Below are 25,694 nucleotides of genomic sequence, written 5' to 3' on the forward strand. Positions count from 1 at the left end.
CTCTACAATAGGTATGAGTTTATTTCATCAACGTCAGTCAAAATAAATCGATTGTTAATTGTCGTTATTCTGCTGGCACGACCAATACAGGTCCGATTAATTACTAAAAGGACTGAAAAGTAACAAAACAGACCGACTTTGGCTATACATCTGCAGCGAAATATGGATGACACATGTCGGATAGTTTGACTCTTACCGGATAGTTTTATTTATTTATTTGTGTTATTATTATTATTTTCCATTTATCTGTTTAACGTTTTGGGGGATCTTTTTAACTGTAAAATATTAGTCTCGTTCACTCTCAAACACATCAACATAAGAGTTTTAGAGAAACTGAGACTATCTACATGCGTAGTTTTTTTCCTTCTGAAACAGAAAAGAGTTCACATTTCACTGTTTGTGAACAGTGTTTGTTATGACATAGAAATAAATCAGTTGAATTACCCATCAAGTCATGGGTGGAAGCAAGAGAGATCGTAGAGAAAAAGGTGTCGTTTTGTTCAGGCGTTCACTAAGCCCGAGTACTATGTTTTTTGAGAGCTACAATTTCAGTTTAACTTTAATTAAATTTATTGCACAATATCAAACAATGATTTACAATCTCGAATATGTTTTAGGATAGTTCATCAAGATAAACTTCTCCAGCACGATGTTTATTGCTGTGTCGGAGGTCCAATAAATGTCAAAATGTTAAAAAACAGACTGTAGATGTTTACCTTGGTGAACTAGTTTTCACTGTTTTGGGAAACAGAAAAAAGAATTATGTAGCATCAATAACAACAACAATTGAACAAATAAATTTAATATTAATATGAATGTTCGGGCCAGACAGAAATTTTTATTCTTGTTTATGGTAATAAAATGTCTAATATAAAATGAAATATAGGACATTTTAGCAGTTATAATCGCTATATGTCGGAGATAACTATATAACAAAAACACAGAATTTCTGCCTATCACTGGGTAGACAAAGATTCCCACGCTAATACAACAATTACCCTCAGTTTGATATTATGTACATCAATAATTTTCTAATTTGTTGATAACCCAATATTTGCAGCGCCCTCAATAGTTTAAGAAGTAGCAGGCTACAACAGTGATGATAGCAGGGGGCAAAGCGGGGGGTCTGGGGGCCCTCCCCTAGAAACATTTGAAAAATCGAACCTCTGAGATGCATTCTCATGGCCTCTGTTAGTGCAAATCAGTCACCATCCATTAAATGCAGCAACTGAACAATTTTACTCGAAAAGTAGGTGGTGGCAAAAGCTGTTTCAGGCGGCGATTTGCCGCCGGAGACCGGGTACTTTTGAGGGCTCTGTATTTGACGTATATTTACTACTAATACACACTATAGAAAGAAATCTGATGGCACCCTCTTTCAACACTGTACCAGTTAAATGCATAGTTTCTGTGTATTAGTGATTAATATGTAAAATATTTGTTATTAGCAAACTAAAAAATTATCTTTGTAACTTAGTTATTTAACGCCAAACATAGTATTATTGTTGTAATAAAGCCGGAGTCTTTGCCTACTCTGGTATCTCTGACTGAGAGAGCGAATATGACCGTCCAAATGTCCGCCTAGCTCTCGAACAGCAGAGTACTTGGGCTAACTCTTGACCAATTATTTACTGCATTTTATTAATAAATAACATTTATTCATTGATTTGTTCTATATCCACTACTTTTTAGAGTTCACTCAATGTTTATTTTTGACATTCCTTTACAAAGTAAGAAGGCGAAATAAGGTAGTACTTTTCTTGTGACAACAGTGTCATGTTTTGAGTGGCTCAACGTTAAAGTTTCTTGTTTAGTTCCATTTCTCACAAATGATAAGTCCTAGATCAATGAAACTTGGTTCATATTTGCACCTGTAGATGTTCATCACAATGCAAGTGGGGAAGACATTTAATAAAAAAAATTAATTTAATTTTGAATTTTTATTTATTTTTTAACATGCATTAAGATGGACTGTCAGTAACAACTTAAACGTCTATGGTAAGCAAGACATTTAATTCCACAAAATTCTTATTAAAAACAAAATGTGACCCATATTTGTCTAAATATTAAATGATAATATGTTTATTTTTCAGAAGAAAGATCATCTAAGAAGAGTAAGGTGGAAGAAATAAAGGTGGATGATTTCGAAGATGATGATTCACAGGAAGCTGAAGTTGCCAAGGGTAAAATTATTGTTTTCATTTCAACAACTGATGCCATATAACTGTAAATAAAATGTATTGAGTGTGTGGTTAAATAAAACATTTTGTTCATTTTAACATGTGTATTTTTATTCTGTCTAGTGGTTGCTGAGTTGTAGATGATTTTGTGTATTTTTAGCAAATGTTGATATGCCAAACAGTTGGTTGTTAGAAAGACATGCTGGATTAATTAAAGTTTGGCACGAAACAAACTTTAACATGCACGGTTCATGCATGGTTCCTATGGGTCCAGCTTCTGACATCGCCAGCTACTAGATCTGGGATGGAGTAATGGATAATTGTTACCGGTCATTAGCTAATAATATCTCTGACAGGAACCTGGAATGGATTTTTATATAAAGATTCAGGTCCCAGGATTTATGGGAAACTTATCTTTTTAGTTCCATACCCAATGATCACCAGAACCTAGAGGTACAGAAAGTACGCACCCACTCGTCAAATGCGAGTAAACATTCTGACATACGCGTTTAAAAATGCAACTACCAGTCCAACTGGTGATCTCTCTTTCCTGACTAATAGACAGAAACAGAGCCGGTCAAAGGTCAATACTTTCTAGAAATGGCTTGTTTGCATTGAAAGTATGTTGCCTGTGTGTTTTGAGTTTGGTGATAAATGAAAGAAATTAACTTTGAATATTGCACACAATGTTTTGTTTTTATTATTTCAGAAGCACCTTCAATAGCTGGAAAACAAGTTAGCGAGAAGTCGCAGGAGGATGAGTTTGGAGCCAAGGATTACCGCACAGTTCTGAAGTTGAAGGACGATCACAACAGTCGACCACTGTGGGTTGTAAGTGTCAGAGACAAACAAGAACACTTGAAAAATTTAGTTTATAATATTTATTTTGTATGTTGGATAGCACAAAATTTCATTTCATTTCAATTTATTTTTATCAAATTAAAGTTATCCACGCTGTCCAGCTATCTGGAATGTCTGTTTAGGACGGGTTAGTGGCTAGTGAGAGAGAAGTCTGTGTAGTGGCCGTACTCTTCTATTGAGTTTTTAAACTCGCTCTGGGTTGAAGCTGATACCGGGATGTGAGCCCAATACCTACCAGCCTTATGTCCAATAGCTTAACCACTACACCTCCAATACTGGTCAAACAAGAACACACTAAATATGTAGAAATATATATATATATATATAAATATATAATATTTATTCAGGTGAGACATGATCCCAGTACATATAAACTTTTTGTTTATTTTTATTTCTTTGCAGGCTCCAAATGGTCATATATTTTTGGAATCATTTTCTCCTGTGTACAAGCATGCACATGATTTTCTGATCGCTATTTCTGAGGTGAGATTTAGAAAAGAATTGTTCGTCTTTATTTGCAAATTTATTGATTTATGGATTGAGTCTGAAATGTTTTAAAATTATGTTTATTTTAGGTAGGGTTCAGGGTTTTAAAGGTCACTTCCACTTTTATTTTTAAATGAGTATGGCATCTCTGTTTATGTTCATTTAAATCTGTTCATAATATATGCACCAAAATTCCGCTATGTTTGTAATATTGGTTCTGTGTTTGTTTTCAGCCAGTGTGTCGACCGCAGCACATCCATGAGTACAAGCTGACAGCGTATTCCCTGTACGCAGCTGTATCGGTCGGCCTCCAGACTAATGACATCATCGAATATCTGCAGAGACTGAGCAAGACGTCACTTCCTGATGGAGTGATTGAATTCATCAAGGTAATTAGGGGTCACAGCTAGCTCTGACACTCGCCAAATTCACAAAATTCACAAATTGATCATTTCAAAAACAACTGCCAAATTTTATTTTCATCTGGCACAATAATTTCATGTAATAATTGATATTTTGATACAAAATAACTGGGTTTCTGCAATTTTTGAAGTTTAATAGATAATTTGGTGAAATTTTCTGCTGACCCCCACAGCTAGCCCTGGGGGTACACTATCAGTGTTTCCCCTAGGGGCCGGAAGGACCCCGCACCGACCCTGAATTTCTTTACTGGGACCGTAAAAATTGTAACCATTAAAAAAAGGGACGAGTTCACTTCTGTGATTAAATCGCAGATATTATAAAAAAAAATGCAAATGCTAATAGTCATAAATATACTAGTATTCCACAAATATGTACATTGTTAGAGCCCAGTGGCCAGTGAGGGGAAAATAAATAAACCATCATGATCGAATGAAAAAAAAAAAATTCTATAAAAAAGGAAAATGGATCTACAAGTCAATACTTTTGATATCCGTTCACTAATGAATATATGGTCACCGGTAATCTATGCCCCATCCCTTGATGAATATACTTACAAATGTCATTTTATTAAAGTCCAAGTTAACAAAATGTTGCAATCATTTTGGCGCCATGGTATTAAGTGACTGGTACTCAAACAGTTGTTACTCTTAACACAGTGCAGGCGTAACAAAATAAACGGTGACCAGTCTCGTCAGATCAGGGTGGGTTTTTTTTTTAAAGGTTGCACATAACCATATTGTTTTACGAACTTCCAAATGTTTTTTTGGGGTTTTTTTGGTCTTTTTTGTTTGTGTGTTGTTGTTTTTTAAATTATATTTAAACATTACATAATTAAATTTGCAAGACTTGAAAGAAATTATTTTTAATGCATTATATGATGAATTAACACAAATTTTAAAATGTACCTACATATATAAAAAAATATTTACTTTCTTTTATTTGTTTTATCAGTCGCTGAATGATTACAATTTAGCAGGTGAATTTTTTATCATAACCAGTAAATGTTTTATCCACTGGTCAGTATGGGAAGTCTTTTTTTTTTTAAATTCTAAAACCCCTGATATACATACAGAAGTAGGGCTAATGAATATTCAATCATGGATAATTAATTTTTAAAATCACCAATCCCATGGTTAGTGGATTTATTTTTTAATTCTAGAAGACCTGGGTTTTACTTTTAGATAAATAGATAGATAACAGATAATACATATTACAATCAGTAATTCAGTAATGTGCATTATCTGTTTGTGCCTAGTCTAATACTTTTATACTTCTTTTTCAAATTATTGTTTTGACATTATGCAAATATTTAATAATAATAATAAACATTATTATTAAAATCTATCTTAAAATATCTCCTATAAGTGTATATGACACCCTCATGTATTCCATAATGCATCTTAAAAACAACTGGAAAATTAAAAAAAACATTACTGGGGAGCATGCCCCCGAACTTCCCTAGCATTTTTGCACCCTTTGGGGGCTCAGTTAACGTCAAACTATTTTGCCAACCCTCTGAACAAAAATCCTGGGGGAAACACTGTACTATACTCATTTGAATTAGATACCATTTTTATGGAATAAGCTAACCAAGACTAGTAATTGACAGGAGGCAGGCAGCGAATGCCACTCAAAATGAACAACATGGCATAGTTGTTAAGATACAGTCGAAACATATCTTGTACAACATGCTGTCCAATAATCAGTTGTCAAACCTCATGGCATAGGTGTTAAGATACAGTCGAAACGTATCTTGTACAACATGCTGTCCAATAATCAATTGTCAGACCTCATGGCATAGGTGTTAAGGTAGTACTATACCAAATAACTTCCGGCTGGGTCAAAGTTCAAGGTGCACCGAACTTTTGATAGAGAAGTGAACACCACAAGTCCTGTGATTGGTTATAAATGTGAGTGTTGGTTGTAAAAAATAATAGTTTCATCTGGGTAAAATAAATGTGCAATTTTATTTCATCTAGTACCAATGTGTCAAGTAGCCTTGTGCTTGAAACATGTATGGGGTACCTGTAAAAAAAAGTACTCAAATTTTGTGCGAAACTAGGGTAGTCATAGACGCTACCCGTTATCTCAGAAACGAGCAGCTTGACCCCCATTTTTTTCTGATTCACTTTAAGTGTAAGGGGTGGTAGTATTTATATCCGTGGCGTTTATGTCGGTTGATACGTTGCAGGTAGGAGTTTTAGCCGCATATGTTACTACTGTCGTCTATGGGATTTGATTTGGTAGTATACACCCTATAGCACATATTCAGTGCATAATAAAAAATATTATGATTTTGTCATTTTATTTAATTAAACTATACTGGTTGATTAATTAGCCATCACTCGATCATGCAAGTTCACAATGACCTTGACCTTGACAATAATCTCTGTACATGGCTCTGAATGGAGTTTGAATCAAAGTTAGCACTGAAGAAAAGTTGGTTTTGGCCTATAATTCATACTGTAAAAATTTCAATAATTTCTTTTTACATGGTATTTAACTTGCCATATACAACTGCTCTTAAATATGGTATTATATATAGGCAACCTGAACTAAGATTTTAATAGCAATTTATTTTTATATTAAAAATAGCATGTGCCAATAGTGGGTTAATGTCTTTAGTTTCCATTAACATTGTTAATTTTTTATGTATGAAATTCTGAAAACTCAAATTTGTAAAGAAGTTGATTTTTATTGTCATTTTGACATATTTATAGGGTGCTAAGTTATATTTTAGACAAATTTGTAGTTTTATGCAAAATTTAAAGTAAATTTGAAGAAAAACTTTACCAAAAACATAATTAAATTTGGTGTCACTATTGTGCCTTCTGTTCTTATTTGTACATAACAATAAGGTTGTTAAACATATACTTAGATCTCCAGATCATTTTTGTTTCTTAATAATCACTTAGTTAGCTCTCATGAAAAGCATTTTGAGTTTATACTAGATTCAGAACCAATTTTTTCAGGTTTGATTATCTGCCTTGGATTAAGTTGATAATTTATTTTATTGTTAAAGCTGTATTACCTAATGTTACTAGCTAAATAAAATGCTGGATTACAGATTGTAGGAATACATCTAATGTACATATTGTATTCATCCGGATTAGAAAATAATGCAAGAAAATAGATGTTCGGGTAATTTTGTCATTTAAAAATAGTTTTTTTCAGTAATTAATCAAAAATAAATGTGTTAAAGCTGCATGGTTATTCCAGATATCACAACTATTAAAACCTCCAACTACAGTAGGCTATAAATAAAATATAGTCAGGAATATTGGTGGCTGCCAATGGTTTTGATGGTTCATTATGAAAATCAGCATGGTCGATGGATTTGAAATTCCCACACTTGGTAACTTGAAGACACCCACACCCAGCATACAGGATTTCCTCCCAACACTAATGTTCAGGACATTAAGTCATTACTTCATACAGGTACAGTCATGATTGTGTTTCCTTCCTCAGACAGTGTATTTTTTTAATACTGATATTTCTTTGATGTGCCTGTTAAGGTCTTCATAATCTAGGGGTCAATCAAGTGCATGTGTTTTAATGGCATTCTTTAAAGGGGTAGAGGTACTCTGACTATCTTTGTTGTCTCTACATATATACCTGAGTACACACACCCAACTGAAAGTAAATATCTTCAGGAGTTTTATTTTAAAAACATTTTGTTGTTTAATATGACATATTGCATTTGTACAAAACTATATGCAATATATATGCTTTTTGAGGTGTACATTATATTAGGTTGCACTGTAGAAACAACACTTTCAGTGAGGTTGTCAGTTTATGTCAGAATACACCAGATCCTGGTTGTCATAAAGACACATAGCTGGACACTTTTTGAAAAATGTATGTTATCAGTATAGGTAGTACTATACCAAATAACTTCCGGCTGGGTCAAAGTTCGAGGTGCACCGAACTTTTGATAGAGAAGTGAACACCACAAGTCCTGTGATTGGTTATAAATGTGAGTGTGTTGGTTGTAAAAAATAATAGTTTCATCTGGGTAAAATAAATGTGCAATTTTATTTCATCTAGTACCAATGTGTCAAGTAGCCTTGTGCTTGAAACATGTATGGGGTACCTGTAAAAAAAAGTACCCAAATTTTGTGCGAAACTAGGGTAGTCATAGATGCTACCCGTTATCTCAGAAACGAGCAGCTTGACCCCCATTTTTTTCTGATTCACTTTAAGTGTAAGGGGTGGTAGTATTTATATCCGTGGCATTTATGTCGGTTGATACGTTGCAGGTAGGAGTTTTAGCCGCATATGTTACTATTGTCGTCTATGGGATTTGATTTGGTAGTATACACCCTTAAGATACAGTCGAAACATATCTTGTACAACATGCTGTCCAATAATCAGTTATCAGACTGTCATCATGGCATAGTTGCTAAGATACAGTCGAAACATATCTTGTACAACATTTAGTATTTAGGTTTGGTAGTTGTTCAGCATCAGATTTAATGCTGGTAAATGTTGGGTACCCATCCCAGCATCAGCTGCAGTCTAGAGGGAGTCCACATTTCTTTCTCTGACAACAAATCATCAACTCCTGTCCTGGGCAGACAGGAAACTAACTCTATAAAAGCACAAAGCTAAAGTTCTACACTGTTACTTTTCTTGCAATAAAAACATTGATTGTTTTCAGTGCCATACATGTATGTTAGATGCCAGTCAAAATCTTAGTTCATTTGTGTTGATGGGTTTTGTTTTTGGCCTTGGTTTTCATTGTATTGTATTTTCATGTACAGATCATGCGAAACAAGACACACAATAGGAAACAAAACCTGATGTTGTGTCTCATTTCAAATAATTTATCCTAAATTGGTTGTTTTTCTGTGTGTTCAGCTCTGCACCCTGAGTTACGGGAAGGTGAAGCTGGTTCTCAAGAAAAACATGTACTACGTGGAGAGTGCTCACCCAGTATGTTGGTTTACTTTTTAATCTTTTAGGGCAGTTCTTAATATTTACGTCAGCAGTCTGCAGTGCCATCACAAAAAGCTGTACAAAATTGACATTGCAAGATGGTCTGAATTTCCAGGGCTATAAAAAAAAACCTGTATATTTCCTTCTATTATAAAAATATGTTTATACTACAGTCAATCTGATTAAAATTAGCTCTACTGGTCTACCAGTAGATCTAACAGCATTGTGTGGACTCCCATGTCCGGGTGACATTTCATCTATAAATAACAATTTAAATATCAACCAATTACACTTCGTCTTTTATAGTGTTATTCAGGAGCATACAAATTCGAAAAATATCAGGCGAGACTATTTATGCAATAGGCGAACTTGTTGGTCTATTTCAACATCAAAAAATAGGGGGAAAAGTGCAGTAATAAACTCTGGATTGTATACTAGTATAAACAGATTTTATGGCTATACCATCACAGGGTTTTTTTCTGTCTTGAAACAAATTTTATATAAAATTTTATATTGAAATTAGTTTCCGACATACTTCATAATTCACCCGAATCATTTCGTATACCCTTGGCATAATCCCGAATGTTTTCAAATCACTGGCATGATTTTGCAAGTAAGGTTTTGATTGGTCGAATGAAAGATCAACTGGACATGAGCTCCAACAGGGTGCTGTTAGATCCACAGGTAATAGTGGAATTAACCAGTGGAACTAATTTTAATTAGATTGTACTACAGTTTATACAGGTCATGCAATATGCAAAGTCTTGAGAATTTGACTTACCTTATAGAAAGTTATGAAAAATTATAACTGGATAATAATTTATGTTTTTATTTAAAATTATAGTACAAAAGCATATCAGCAATTTGCATTAGAGAATTGTATAAATATAATATTAGATTTTGTTGAAGATCATTAGAATATCTAGGAATAGATTAAAATAATGGAAGACGGAAATTTTGATGACAAGAATAAATATTACATACTTGCAGGAAGTTACAGGAAAGATCAGTTTCAGGAATGGTAAATCAAGAATAAGATGAAACTGCTGATGGGTTTATTGCAGGCGAGATAATCAGCTTTACAGGTTTGACATATAAATTTGTACACAGATAGTAGACCAACATCCAGTAGGGTAGATGAGGGTTCATATGGGGGTTTTTGTGTGGGAAGGGCTCATGGAAAAAATATGGTGGCCCAATCATTTTGATGATGTTGGCAAATTAAGGTAAGCGAATTGAACCATGAAAGATTTTATGTGGAAAAAATACTTGCAATACAAATTTAATAGCAGATAGCTGCTCTTAAAGATCGCCCAAATAATATTATTCAACTAACGATTATTTTTTAATCTGAGAAGCTTCGGTGGTGTCGGAGATGAACAGGCTGGTAGGTACTGGGTTCGGATCCCAGTCAAGGCAGGGATTTTTAATCCAGATACCAACTCCAAACCCAGAGTGAGTGCTCCACAGGGCTCAATGGGTAGGTGTAAACCACTTGCACTGACCAATGATCCATAACTGGTTCAACAAAGGCCATGGTTTGTGCTATCCTTCCTGTGGGAAGCGCAAATAAAAGATCCCTTGCTGCCTGTCATAAAAGAGTAGCCTATGTGGCGACAGCGGGTTTCCTTTAAAAAAACAGTGTCAGAATGGACCATATGTGTGACGTCCAATAGCCGATGATAAGATAAAAAATCAGGGTGTTCTAGTGAGGCTTCAAACTTTACTGGGGTTAAAAGTTACCCAAACGGGATATGATCGTTGGTGACCTGGCCACAGGCCATTACGAGCCCTGTGGCAGACTGGGGATATTTTCCTTTGAGTGAGGAGTTCTAGAATATGCAACATAAAGACACTGTTGGAGAGTTTTTGCTCTTGGTAAAAAAAAAACAAAATTAACAAGGTAACGGAGCATCTTTAGCAATGAATATTACATTGAATACATTTTATTGTTATGAAGATCCGTTTATATATATACTATATGTTTGTCATTATCCTAATGTTTGTACTAGCTCATACTTTGTTTATGTTTTCAAACATAGAGTATTATTTGGGAGGTAAAATCCCATTTGGGCTGCTGCAAACATTATGATGAAGAGTAACACTGTGAATGTACAGACACTGATATTCAAAACATTATGATGAAGAGTAACACTGTGAATGTACAGACACTGATATTCAAAACAGGAAAATGTAGTGACCCATTATTATGTATTGTAGTCATTAAAAGTTCTGTTACTTGGAAACATGTTACAAAGTTGGAGATGTAATGATCCAGAGATACTGTTTCTTATCATGGACATTGATTTATGGCAGCTGTATTATTACATATAAGGTACATACGATGATAACAGTACATGTGTTAAAGACACTGACCATAATTCACACTTGTAATTTAAACTGATCTCTACTGAGGTAACCGAGAGGAATCATATTTGGTGGAAAAAACATGTTTAGTTTTCACAACAGAGTTATCCTCCTTTACGTGGTAAAAGTATCAGATTCATACAACTTACAGTTTTACACTGGATCTCGTAACAATCTGTTGATAAATAAACTTGCTGTCTGTGTACAATACCATACTGATCAGTGTTATAAAGTAACAGTGAAACCGTCTTCGCCATCAACTTAGGACATATTCTCTTTTGATGTTAAGAGATTTAATTGAAAATGGAATACCCATGTGTAAAACCAAAGTTCCTGAAGTAATTCTCTTTTGTTCATGTATCACACATATCAGCCATTCATGACTGTTATTTCTTATTAATTGGTCAATAAATAACTGTTTTCAGGACTTTAAATTAGGGACACAACTAATAGTTGTGATTGACTAATGGACAAATATATACAGCACATATCTTTTTATTTATTTAGCTTAGCAAGCCAGCTGTCAGTTCAACAGATGATGCCCAAGCAGGCCCCTCGGGTAACGGAAAGACCGACGAAAACCAGGCTTCTGTTCCTGATGACATCTTTGACTTTTACGACAAGATTGACAAGGACGAAGACGATGAAGATGATGTCCAGTTGAAGACTGTGTCATTTGAAGTAGTGCAGGACAAAATAGAAGTTCTGCAGAAAAGGTTTGTAGTCAGACCTAAACAAAATGTGTTGTGTCCTATTAAAAAAACATGCTTAAATGCACTGAACTTAGTTATTAAGCTGTGTAAAACATTTTTGCCTTTTACAGGTTTAAAAAAAGTGTTAAATTACATACTACTAACAACTTGTTCTATATTATTATTAATGTTGGCAAATTCCATGACTGTCAGGTTGTCTGATGTATGTAGTAGCTTAACATATATTTTATTGAAACAGAAAAGGTATATTGGGAACTACAGTCAGTATCTTCAGTTAGAAAATAAATTCATCCAGTTACTAGCATCCAAACATTCAAAATCCTGCCTGTGATATAATTAGTTTTTTATCTACCCAATAGCATTTCGTCAGAAGGTTTATTCAAAATCATTAGTTGTTCATTATTGTGGACTGATTGAACCCATAATCATTATTTTCAGATTTTTTCTGCTTGTTGGCTGGGTTTTTTTATAGTGAAATGGTTAGCTGTTCTATAATTGCATATTTTTAATATTATTTAAACAGTAGATATATATGAGATTCGTCTTTCTGTGTTAGGTGTATTGAACTTGACTACCCACTTCTGGCCGAGTACGACTTCAGAAACGACACCATCAACAAAGATGTCAAGTAAGTGTGCTGTGAGATGTGTCACGGTTTGTTCAGTTTATTGACATTTACGCTAAAATGTTTAATAGTGTCCTCTGACAATGTTTGCACAGGATCATATACATATACAGAACTTCACATACATTGTTTTCGCTTCCTATTTATTGCACAAGTTTATTTTGTGCAAGAATATATACCATATGTGGTATGTTCTTTCACAAAATAAATGAGTGCAATAAATAGGAAGTAAAAACAACGTATGTGAAGTTCTGTATTTATTACATACCTTCTTTTTATGTTTTACAAAAACGTTTTTTAATTTAACGTCATAACAACACATTAAATCTATGATCAAAACTCCTTTCATGATTTACTTAATGTTAAGAATCATGCTCTGCGGCAGCCTTGTGTAATGTTTCAAATATGATGTGACGTCATTTGTAAATCATATATGACGTCAGTAAGTAAGAGGCACTAACTGCAGTAAAAAGAAAAAGGGAATTCCCCATTTAAAAGTTCCGGTCCGTATCGCACATATGTGCAATACAAAATAAATTTATCACACAGTTTCAAAATGTCTTTATCACTATTGTAAGATTGAACAGGCTCAGGGGTTTCCCTAGAGCGATAAGCCGACACGGCCCGTGCTCCCTTAGCCAGCCAAGTAAGCGCCTTCATGTCTGGTAAGCGCCTTAACTGCAGGACCGTGTCGGCTTAATTTGTAACATGTATACAAAACAATGAAGCTGTGATCCGTAACGTCATTTTCTATCTTCTGATGTGAACAAACGGTTACATAATCTATTCGACACCTCAAACATAATAATACCAAATATTCAATTAGCATAATAGCGATCTGGCGACCGGTAACGAGAAACGGTGTTATCCAGAATACAGCGTATGCCTTATGATGTTTGCTAATTTTAATAATCATGGTTATTAATTTTAACGCATGCATTCGACATGTATGACAGCAATGTGACGGCGATTCAATGTCTGGAAGATATGTAACTTGCTATTTTAATTTTGTAAAGTCTTTGAACCAAAGTAATAAAAACAAACCGACAATGCATGTCAATTTGAATACACATGCCAGTTCAGGGCCGAACGACATGTCGGCTATCCCAAGGGCTGAGTTCAGCCAGACCGAGCGGAAACAAAACGTTCGCTACACTGTTTTGTGCGCTTCACGTTAAACCAAATGGACACGACGGACACCAATCAAGTGGTTCGCGAACGTTAGGAAAAACGTTTGTTGGCTGAACTGAGGAAAGCTCTCGGCGTAATATACGTCACGCTTCAGAGTCAGCTGACACCCACGTGTCAAGAGATATCGTTGCGGACATGAACAATACGATTACACAGGAGTAAATCTTGATGTAAATGTGTAGAAAAACAATAATTGTTTGCATCAATGAATACCTAACTGCAGTTTCGTTATTTCCTTTGTCTTTGTTAATTTTGTACCTATGGTCGAGAGCACGCACTGAGATCGCGATCGCGGGAAATGTGCATGCAGTATTTATACAAATTGCAGTTAAACGTACACTGAATTAGTTTACAATAATCATATTTGTTAGATAATGCTAGATATATATTGTTAAAACTGTGAGATGACATTTAATAAGTTAGCTGGATTTTGTTTTTAAAGTAAAATTTTATTTTATTAACGTTTTGGGGTTTTTTTTGGTAGTTTTTTTTATAAATGGAATATACTGTGAAGTCAGCATTCTTAGCTTAGGTATTTTACAAGCAGAAATCACAACAAGCATTTAACACGACGCTGAAATCAACAACAACAACATGACGCAAATTATGAAGTTGTTGGGGGTGGGGAATTGATGGGGTTTTTTTTAGAAAAAAGCCCCCCCCCCCCCCCTCCTCCCACACAAAAACAACCCCAACATGATTTGATGGATTGAAGACAAACACTTAACTGTTTTCAACTCACTACCCCACTTCTTTTGGCTTGATTTTTGTGTTATAATGATGCTAAATATGTAAGCGCCTTAAAAAAATCCTGGGGAAAGGCCTGTGTCAGGTATGTAATAAAATTGTGTATACCAGGGATGGGATGTCCATTAGCCTTTACCATATATTAACATAAGCCTTTACCATGTTTGTCATAGGTTGTGATGATCACAAAGTTCAAAACCAAAACAAAGTGTATAAAATTTGAAATAATTAGTCCTTGAACATAGAATCTGATGACTGGGGTTCTAATCTCATGTGGGACTACATATTTCGTCTACTTACTAAGCTTTCATTTTTTTCATCATTTCAGTCCAGTCAACATATTTCAATATTTATGTGTTTCTTATGCTTATAAAATAATATTATGGTTCTACTGTAGTATGGTTTTGTTAATATATTCAGTGTAATAAATGATGGGGTTTTTCTTTGTTTATTATCAGCATTGATCTGAAACCGTCGACAGTTCTGCGTCCATACCAAGAGAAAAGTCTTCGTAAGATGTTTGGAAATGGGAGGGCGCGGTCCGGCGTCATTGTCCTGCCATGTGGTTTGTATTCTTTTCATAAACAAGACTTGAACTTAAGAATTTTGAAAGATCTTTGCCTTAGACTTTTGCAACAAATAAACAAATTTAAAAACCAAAATTTATCTTTGAAATGATGTCGGCATTTGTGTTCCATCAGCAAACGACTGTCATTGGTAAAGTCCCATACCTACGGCAGTTCATAATACAGCTACAGCAATTGCCATCATTAAGTTCAAGCCCTGCGTAAATAAAGTGAAATCTTTAAAACATAATTGCCATTTCAGATTATCTCTCGCATCCTTTTTCAGCTGTAAACATTCTTTTTGTTAATAAACTGTCAATATTTAGTTTTAGTTTTTCATCATTAAAACAGCTTTAATGACTGTAACAATCTATCAAAAATGATTGAATGTAATTTAGGAGCTGGTAGGTGTGACCGCAGCCTGCACCATGCGGAAACGATGTCTGTGTAATAATCTATGTCTTGTCACTGTGATTTTGTTTGTGATTTAGGAGCTGGTAAAACACTGGTAGGTGTGACTGCAGCCTGCACCGTGCGGAAACGATGTCTGTGTCTGTGTACCTCAGGGGTAGCCGTGGAGCAGTGGCGATCACAGGTAAGTTAGACAGAACTCAGTTTGTATTCATCTGACTAGAAATAACTACAACAAGTGGTTAACACTTGTAACCAGGAATAACTAATATAATTGATTAGAATAAGCTGCATAATTAATCAGAGGTATTTGGTTAATATTAACATTATCAGTGTATAATGTTAATATTTAAGATGAATCAATGAAATCACATCATTCTTTGCCTTTTGTATAAACCTGATTACATCATGAAATGACAAATAACCAGCTAAGCTATAAAATAATTTTTACCTGTTATTTCTATTCTTCTTGAGTTTGCTGCAATTTTTAAGATGTTATCGACTAACAGAGACTTTTTAACGATTGTAATTACATATCAAATATATTTTTCTGCATAAAATATTAGTGGCTGTATATTAAACGTCTTTCTGATTGTTCTAATATTTGTACTAGGTTAAATTTCCTTTTCTTTCCTAAAATATTGTCTTTTCGTATGTACAAAATTATTTAAAGACAAAATCCAGTTTGGGCTTCTTAGAAACATTTAGACGACCAGAAACACATTGAATATACAGACACTGATATTCTAAACAAGAAAATATATTTAATATGTAAGTTTAATCGTAGAAATATTTTATTAGTCAGAACATCTTACAATGGAGCAAACTCAGGAATGTCCCTTTAATGACATCACCGATGAATTTTGTTTGTGTTTTCAGTTCAAGATGTGGTCAACAGTGGATGATAGTCTCATCTGCCGGTTCACCTCCAGTGCTAAAGACAAACCCATGGGTAGGTGTTTAGCATCGTTTAACTACAATGTTTAGTTCTGTTTTCCCCCAGGTAATGAGAGCATGATGTAGCTCAATGGTAGAGTGCTTGCCTTAGGTGCTGTGGATTGCAGGATCGATTGCTTTCTATGAATTCAGGGTCTTGTTCCTAATCTCAACCATTGTACATCAAAGGCTATGGTATGCACTGTCCTATCTATGGGAAAGTGAACATAAATGATCCTTTGTTGCGGTATAAGTGGCTGTAGCCTTTGAGGCAGCATCAGGTTTCCTCTCTTTTCTGTCGACAAAATATCAAAATAAAATTATTCGGGGCCCAAATGGCCACAGTTTAAAATATGAGCTGAGGTGTCATTAAATAAACATTTCCTTTCTTCTTAACCTGATCTCAAACAACAGGAAGCAAAAGATTCATTGGAAGATTTTAGCTATCCCATTGGCTGTTGGGATCTTCAGACCAGTCTAATATCCCTAGGGGAATATGCCTTTGTTTGATGTCAGGCTAAGACTAATATTCCTAGGGGAATATGCCATTGTTTGAGGTCAGGCTAAGACTAATATCCCTAGGGGAATATGCCATTGTTTGAGGTCAGGCTAAGACTAACATCCCTAGGGGAATATGCCATTGTTCGAGGTCAGGCTAAGACTAATATCCCTTGAGGAATATGCCATTGTTCGAGGTCAGGCTAAGACTAATATTCCTAGGGGAATATGCCTTTGTTTGATGTCAGGCTAAGACTAATATCCCTAGGGGAATATGCCATTGTTTGAGGCCAGGCTAAGTCTAATATCCCTAGGGGAATATGCCTTTGTAAGAGTTTATTTTAAGACTAATATCCCTAGAGGAATATGCCATTATTTGAGGTCAGGTTAAGTATTTTTAAAATAGAAAACATTCCAAGTTTTGTTCATTCCTTTCCTGTTGATAGGTAACAAGCTTCCGAAAATTGTCTGTCTGGTTCTTGTTTTAGTGTACTCTCAAAACAGGTTTATGTTTCTATACACAGGTTTGGTATTTCTCTGGGGCAGAGTAAAGATTTTTGTTTATGATGGGTATGGAAGGTGTAAAAAAAAAAAGGAACATACATTATTTCAAAGTACATTTAATATGCATTATACAGGCTGTATCCCAGGTTTCGCTTCTGCAAATTTCAGAATTTGTGTTGGAAGCATACGATTAGAAGATTACATTGTGTTTAATAAATAAAGTAACCAAATAACAAATGCTTATTGAGTACAAGAAGAGATATCTCCTTTGTTTCTTTGTAAAGATTGCACATGATGTAAATAAGGGCATTAAATGGTTACAAAATTAATTTTTATTCAAAGAAGTAAACTAAAATTGCATTATATCTGTACAGACAATATTGCAATGAAGATTTTTTTTATGACAAATATTTCCCTATACTTCTAGGCTGTGCTATCTGTATCAGCACATACTCGATGTTGGCGCACTCCATGAAGCGGTCGTGGGAGGCGGAGAAGATGATGGAATGGATGCAGAGTCAGGAGTGGGGACTCATGGTGCTTGATGGTATGTGTATACTACCAAATCAAATCCCTCACCCTTAAAGTGAATCAGAAAATGTTTTTGAGTCAAGCTGCTCATTTCTGAGATAACTGGTAGCGTCTATGACTACCCTAGTTCTTCACAAAATTTGAGTACTTTTTTGTATAAGATTGCATACATTTTTTGCCCAGATTAAACTATTTTTTTTATAACCAACACACTCACATTTATCACCAATCACAAGACTTGTGGTGTTCATTTCTCTGTCAAAAGTTGGTTGCACCTCGAACTTTCATCCAGCCGGAAGTTATTTGGTTTAGTACTACCTATAGATGATTCACTTCTAGTGTGGTCATGTTTATTATGTGCAGGATTTTGTATCAGCATCATGCATACATACACTAAATTAGGCTCTCACTTTCATACAAAATATACATATAATTACTATGTATATGCTATTAGCCAGTTGTGTTGTAAAAGGGGCAGGAAGTAGCCCAGTGGTAAAGCACTCGCTCGATGCACTGTCAGTCTGGGATCATTCCCCGTTGGTGGGCCCCATTGAGCTATTTCTCATTCTGATCAGTACACCACGACTGGTATATCAAAGGCCGTGGTATGTACCACCCTGTCTGTGGGATGGTGCATATAAAATATCCCTTGCTGCTAATCGAAAAAGAGTAGCCCTTATAGTGGCGACAGCTGGTTTCCTCTCTCAATATCTGTGTGGTCCTTAACCATATGTCTGATGCCATATAACCAGAAATAAAATGTGTTGAGTGCATTGTTAAATAAAACATTTCTTTCTTTCGTTCTTTGGGTTGTAAATATACATGTACCCACATCACAGTATGAATTCATGGTTGCTTGCTAGACTGTTTTTGTGCTGAACATTAAACAAATGTGAAAGGATGAAACCCAGTCAAATTGTTCCTGAATAAGCCACATGTTTGTAATAAATATCTTATTTGTTTTGTTTGTTTCGCAGAGGTACAGACCATACCAGCCAAGATGTTTCGTAGAGTGTTGACAATTGTTAATGCTCACTGCAAGCTTGGTCTGACAGCCACTCTAGTCCGAGAAGACGATAAGATCGCTGATCTCAATTTTCTGATTGGCCCCAAGCTGTACGAAGCCAACTGGATGGAACTACAGAACAATGGATACATTGCTCGGGTTCAGTGTGCCGAGGTATTAATGAAGTGTTTTACTGGGAGTTGTTAGTCGGCATCAGTTGTGTATTGAATAAGACATTAGCTTTAATCATGTTACATAGAATTACAACGGCTTCTAGTATATTTTAGTGGTGCAGAGAATACGCTATTAGTTTATATTAAAGAAGTTATGTCTGTTAATAAGATGTGAGAGAGTATGTCCTCTACATTAAACTTCAACCGATGTGCATTTTAATTTGTTATTATATATCTGTACCATATTCTTTTCAATACTGTAATCCTGTTTATGAGAATAAAAGTCATTGTCATTGTCATTAAAGATTCTATATAGTCGTTAAAAGTGCCATATTTTACTATTTTTATGTTTATAAATAATTACATAATAATCGATCCCAAACACTATCTTTGCATTTAAATAAATCAGGAATATTGAAATTGTAATAGATTTTACTCTGTGTTCAACTAGATTCCTATCTTATCACAATGCTTTAAAATAAAAAGTAAAAGTTGCTTGTAAAACGGTCTATCAGAAAGAAGATTTTGTGTTTTGAGCAGTAGTCATGTTATGCTCCCTGTCAGTTTTGGGGTTTCGTTTTACTTAAAGAATAATTTATCATCTGAGGGACAAAAGAAGAACAGGCTACTTGTTATTGTTCTAATACATGTTACTGGTTTCATGTATAACCGCTCCCGCAAAAATCAGGCCTTTGAAAATTGCCAGTGATTGTTTCCTTGGCTTGGCGCTCGCATACGTTTTAGTTGTGCACAACCCATTTTTACGGCGGGACATATCCCAGTGGTAAAGCATTTGCTTGATGCATGGTCAGTCTAGGATCTATCCCTGTCGGTGGGCCCATTGGGCTATTTCTCGTTCCAGCCAGTTCTCCACACCTGGTGTAATAAAGGCTGTGGTATGTTCTATCCTGTCTGTGGGATAGTGCATATAAAAGATCCCTTGCTGCTAATAAAAAAATAGTAGCCCATGAAGTGGCAACAGCGGGTTTCCTCTTTCAATATGTGTGGTCCTTAACCATATGTCTGATGCCATATAACCGTAAATAAAATGTGTTGAGTGCGTCGTTAAATAAAACATTTCTTTCTTTCATAATCCATTCATAACATTTGTAAATAATTTTGAGTTATAAATTGTTAATTAAGAATCAATTCATAATTTTTTTTATATTTCACAAACTATTCACTGGTGAGTCATTCCATGTCAAATCAACAAATCGCCCACGCACTTCAGTCTCGGATTCACCTGAAATTTGTACCAAACATGCCTCAGTTATCCACATGAACAAATCTCAATTTTGAGTTCTGCATTTCAAATAGTTTTTAAGTAAAATAATCATTAAATAAAACATTTAAAACAATACATCTATTTTTGTTGGCACATTACATTTCGAGCATCTGTACGTAATCATGATGGGTTATGCCATAACAAAATGGGTTACCTGCATTGGTTTTTGCTTAAGCCATAAATTGTTTACACCTATTTTCAATTTTTAGAGGCTTGAAAATAAACAAAAAAGTAACCTTTTGATGTTGTGTGTTTCAGGTTTGGTGTCCGATGACTCCAGAGTTCTACAGAGAGTACCTGCAGATGAGATCGATGAAGAAACTGGTGCGTGACTCCGTGTTTAGTGATTTCCCTAGAAATTTGGCAAGGCATGGTAAACCAGTCACTTTTGGAGCCTTTTCACCATTTTCGGGGCACTTGTTTTTCATTAAAAATACACACAAATTTATTGAAATAAACGTTAATGTAATTTATGTGCTTGCTTTAATAAATGAATGGCAAAAGATATAAAAGGCATATTTTATTAATTAATAATACCTTTTTGGGTGTTTTATAAAGGCAATTTTAGAATTAATTAGTGAAAAAGGCTTGTTTAATCTCAGGGCAGTATGGTGCTGATTAAGGCAAGATGGTGCTAGACTATTGAAGCATGGTGCTGCACCATGCTAAAATGAGCTAGGGAAAACACTAGTGTTCTTGAAATGGTTTAAATAAAAACTTCTTACACTTTTAGCAGGTTCTTTTTCATCCACTCATACCCACTCATTTTTCTTTAATGTCCACCAATTCATTGTTTACAAGTTATTTTCCTGCTAACACTTTCATGCAAGTCATCATCATGTTCGCATTCTACTCTATAATAATTACACTAATTAATGTAGCCAATAAAGAAACTTCTGTTTAAGTAACAGCAGTATCTGCTATGCGTCTGTCTGTGGGAAAGTTTATATCAAAGATCCCTTACTGCTACATGTCATTATTACCAGATGTTTGACATACAGTATCTAGCAATTAATAAATCATTGTGCTCTAGTGGTGTCATCACATGAAACAAGTTCTTCTTTACTGTTTAAAGTAAAGGCATATATACTAAAACGCAAAAGAAACGCAGGTTCTCATTAAATTGGATATAAAATATTAAAAAAACAAAACGAAATGAAGATTTCAACATTTATTTTGGAGCTACACCAATTCGGCACACATTGGTGTTGGAAATTTTTGATTGAATTCCTTTTTGGCTATTGTTTCATGTCATAAAGTAGGGTGGGGGTCCATGTTAAAAATGTGAAAGAGACGACCTGTAGCATTGTCAAAGTCAGTATCGCGTGTGACCACCCTGGGCATTCAAACAGGCAGTGCAACGTCTCCTCATTGAGTTGACAAGCCGTTGAAAGAATGCCTGAGGGAGTGAGTTCCATTCATGGACCAATGCTGCCTCCAGCGCCTGCATATTCTGAGGTTGACCGCGAGCCTGAAGGCGACGTCCGATTTCATCCCAGACGTGTTCGATAGGCGCCATGTCCGGTGATAAGGCTGGCCACGGCAACGTTGGGATGTTGTGCTGAGCCAGCAACGCCTGTGTTGCCCTGGCAGTGTGCGGCCTGGCATTGTCTTGCTGCAGCAAGCGCACACGTGGGTGAGCGGCAAAGAAGGGAACGACGTGATTGTTGATGACGTCATTTTGGTACACGGCGGCATTAACGCGTTGTCTGAACACATGAAGTTGTGTTCTGTGGTTGAATGAGAACCCACCCCACACCATCACACTACCCCCGCCCCATCGGTCGGCCTGCAGAACGCAGCAGTCGGAGTAACGTTCATGTCGACGTCGCCATACTCGGATTCGGCCATCAGCGTTGGAAACATTGTAACGGCTCTCATCAGTAAACAGAACTTGTTGCCACTGGCCACGTCGCCATCTTTGATGTTGTTGCGCCCATTGTTGGCGGTGCCGAGGGGTCAATATTGGTCCCACATAAGGACGGCGGTTACGGAGTCCTGCTGCCCTCAGACGGCGTCGGACGGTATCGGCGGACACTGGACCACGTGGACCACGCACCTGGTGAGCGGTGTTAGCTGCTGGCAGCATCCGATTCCTAAGGTGGGTCACCCGGATGTACCGGTCTAGGGCTGCGGTTGTCACCCTCGGGCGGCCGGTGCGTGGTCGATCGTTCACAGATCCAGTGATTTGGTGACGTTGAGAAAGGCGTGCGATTGTCGAAACATGACATCCCAATTGTCTGGCTACAGCAGTACGGGTCTGTCCGGCTTGCAACATCCCGATGGCCATCCCTCGCTGGAGTTGCGTCAGTCGCGGCATTTTTAAAATGTGATTCTGTTGTCTGTCACTACTCAAATTGAATTTATGCGATTAAATCCAGGTGTGTAGGCTTTATAAGCATTTCAATGAGTGTGTTTGCACTGGATTCATGATACGGATGATCCAGCACGTGCAAACAACGTGTTTTGAGAATTCGTGACGTCACACAGGTAATGAAATTGACACGCAGGTGGGACTGCGGTGTGGGTGTGTGCCATGTCCTTTAACACAGTTGAGGTTCAATTCCACCAAAGATACTGCTTTACAAAGTGCAATTCTTTCGCATTTTCAGGACCTGCGTTTCTTTTGCGTTTTAGTATATGTCACAATCAAAACATCTTAATATACCCCAGTAACACAGAGCTTTAATACAGAATCTGTTAGTTACTGTCTTGTCATTGTGCAATTTTAAAAGTTAAAAGTTTGTTTTGTTTAACGACACCACTAGAGCACATTGATTTGTTAATCATTGGCTATTGGATGTCAAACATTTGGTAATTTTAACAGTTGGTCTTAGAGAGGAAACCTGTAACATTTTTCCATTAGTAGCAAAGGATATTTTATATTCACCATTCCACAGACAGGATAACACATACCACGACCTTTGATATACCAGTCATGGGGCACTGGCTGGAACAAGAAATAGCTTAATGGGCACACCATCAGGGATGAAATGTTAGTACATATATAAAATGGTATTTCTCTGTTACAGCTGCTGTATGGAATGAATCCTAACAAGTTCCACGCCTGTCAGTTCCTCATTCGCTACCATGAACGGCGAAACGACAAAATTATCGTGTTTGCCGACAACGTGTTTGCGTTAAAACATTATGCAATCGCCTTGGGCAAGTAAGTGTGAAGCGACTTTGTTAATTGAACGTCTGATTGATATTCTGAATTATTGAATATATTTTTTTTAATAAATAAAAATCAATTTTTATTAGATATTATATTTGGGTGGTTTTTTTTTTTTTTTTTTAATTTTGATTGTTAAATGAAAATTTAAAAATCAATTTTTATTGTTATCTTTTTTTTGTGTGTATTGTGATAAAATAACCACTGCTGCAACTATGACTCAAGTTTCATTGATTTAGGACTTTATATTTGTGCGAAATAAAGGTCCATATAAAAACATAATAATAGTAATATTTTGTTGACGATGGAATCATTTCAATTCTTTATTGTATGTAAGGTCATAAGCCCATTAATACAAGTACAAATATCAATGTTTCGGGACCAGTTGGTCAGATATTTACAGATTTTGGGCACCAAAAAAAATAAAAAAATAATAATAAATTTAAAAATAAATAATATTAATTATTATTATTGTTATTATTATCATTATCGTTATTAATATTAGTAAGATAACACAGGTTTCTTCTGATTGAGACTCTTAACTTAATCCAGCCTTCTGCTGTTTTGTGTTTTACCAGACCATACCTGTATGGTCCCACGAGTCAAGACGAACGACTGCAAATTCTACAGAACTTCGTCCATAATCCCAAAGTGAACACGATCTTTGTGTCGAAGGTTAGTGAAAATTTTAACTGATTTTTAGTGAGGAACTTGCAATATCTTGGTCAGCGTGATATTTCTGTTGTAGATTACCATATATATAGTACATACATCCCTGGTTAGTCGAGATAAACAAATAGATAATAAAGAACAGTGTCCTTTTATTTATTTTTCTATTTATAAACAAATAATAAAAGACAGTCTATTTTGTGGTTTTGTTAACATAGTCCCACATGGCCCAGTTGTATGATAGACACTAGTTGTATGTCATCAGTGTGTGGGTTACAAATCTTGCAAGTTGTGGTATTAAAAAAAAAAAAATTTTAAATTACCATTTGTTCATTTCATCAGTGGTCCCCATTTTCTGCAGGCAAAGTTCTTCAGTATTAGCAGCAGGTACATAATAGAACCAGTCAATGTTTATTGTAATTGTATCTAATACAATTGTTCCACAGGTTGCCGATACATCGTTTGATCTTCCGGAAGCCAATGTTCTGATTCAGATCTCAGCTCATGGTGGATCTCGCAGACAGGAGGCTCAGCGTCTGGGTCGGATTCTCCGTGCAAAGAAAGGTCAGTTAACCGATGTCACTAAGAATTGTAATAGCAGCTTAAAGCCGCACGCTCTAGTTCCATCCAGCGAAAATAAATTATAATTTGGTTAATCTACAAACCTGTAACACACTTAGATCACGTTTTTATCAAATGGAGTGAAAAAGCAGGTTTTATATCGATAAATACCATGGGAATCCCCATGTCCCAATTGCTTGAAGTAATTTTTAAAGTTAGTATTCTGATGTCACCGATAGATGTCGCATGAAGCACAACAATGCCTACGTCACGACAAATTTCACAGAGTGCGCACAGACTTTGGGTGCGTTCCTTTCACCATTCTTGGACATGTTCCAACTGTTCTGTCCTGGTTGTATCCCCTCTCCAGATATCGTAAGACTTAGCAAAATTATTGGTTTTAAGGGTTTGTAACGTTTTGTATTGAGATACTTACTTGTCTGAACTTTATTGTTACTGAAAATGTTCACGAACTGTGAAGAAAAATCTCACAAATGAACAACAAGCAAACAACAACAAATCGGATGTTGATTGCGCGAACCGTGCACGAGAAAACAAACCGAACCAAAATGATAACGGTCACGTGGTATACCAACGTCTGTGACATTGAAATGGGAATATCCCCTCTAAAAATAGATTAGACCTTGTCTGCTCAACGTTTTTTTCTCAGAGGCCCGTGGCATTTTATGAAATACGAAAAATGCATTTTGTAGTATTACAAACACCAGGATTACCAAAAAACACTTCAGGTGAATGGAAATGTATATTCTAAATAATAAACGGTAAGTAAAGTGCAATTTTATTTGTGAAAAAATGGGTTTAAAAGCGAAAAACAACGGCGTAATGGT

General features: G+C 35.7%; 1 protein-coding gene across 1 annotated transcript in view; it reads left to right on the forward strand.

Moving 5' to 3' along the window:
- The first annotated feature begins 346 nt into the window (after nucleotides 1-346).
- The window catches only part of LOC121381473 (general transcription and DNA repair factor IIH helicase subunit XPB-like), a 28,263-nt gene continuing 2,915 nt past the window's right edge, over nucleotides 347-25,694 (forward strand). The window contains exons 1-19 of the mRNA XM_041510792.1: nucleotides 347-488; nucleotides 2,094-2,183; nucleotides 2,890-3,011; nucleotides 3,444-3,524; nucleotides 3,761-3,916; nucleotides 8,811-8,893; nucleotides 9,733-9,767; nucleotides 9,966-9,973; nucleotides 11,763-11,971; nucleotides 12,525-12,596; nucleotides 14,990-15,096; nucleotides 15,589-15,692; nucleotides 16,388-16,460; nucleotides 17,874-17,993; nucleotides 18,955-19,157; nucleotides 20,700-20,765; nucleotides 23,474-23,610; nucleotides 24,195-24,291; nucleotides 24,732-24,849. Coding sequence (XP_041366726.1) covers nucleotides 455-488; nucleotides 2,094-2,183; nucleotides 2,890-3,011; nucleotides 3,444-3,524; nucleotides 3,761-3,916; nucleotides 8,811-8,893; nucleotides 9,733-9,767; nucleotides 9,966-9,973; nucleotides 11,763-11,971; nucleotides 12,525-12,596; nucleotides 14,990-15,096; nucleotides 15,589-15,692; nucleotides 16,388-16,460; nucleotides 17,874-17,993; nucleotides 18,955-19,157; nucleotides 20,700-20,765; nucleotides 23,474-23,610; nucleotides 24,195-24,291; nucleotides 24,732-24,849 — 1,915 coding nt within the window. The 5' untranslated portion in view covers nucleotides 347-454. The remainder of the gene's footprint in view (nucleotides 489-2,093; nucleotides 2,184-2,889; nucleotides 3,012-3,443; nucleotides 3,525-3,760; nucleotides 3,917-8,810; nucleotides 8,894-9,732; nucleotides 9,768-9,965; nucleotides 9,974-11,762; nucleotides 11,972-12,524; nucleotides 12,597-14,989; nucleotides 15,097-15,588; nucleotides 15,693-16,387; nucleotides 16,461-17,873; nucleotides 17,994-18,954; nucleotides 19,158-20,699; nucleotides 20,766-23,473; nucleotides 23,611-24,194; nucleotides 24,292-24,731; nucleotides 24,850-25,694) is intronic.

The sequence above is a fragment of the Gigantopelta aegis genome, chromosome 9 (genome assembly GCF_016097555.1).
Source record: "Gigantopelta aegis isolate Gae_Host chromosome 9, Gae_host_genome, whole genome shotgun sequence".
Lineage (NCBI taxonomy): Eukaryota > Metazoa > Mollusca > Gastropoda > Neomphalida > Peltospiridae > Gigantopelta > Gigantopelta aegis.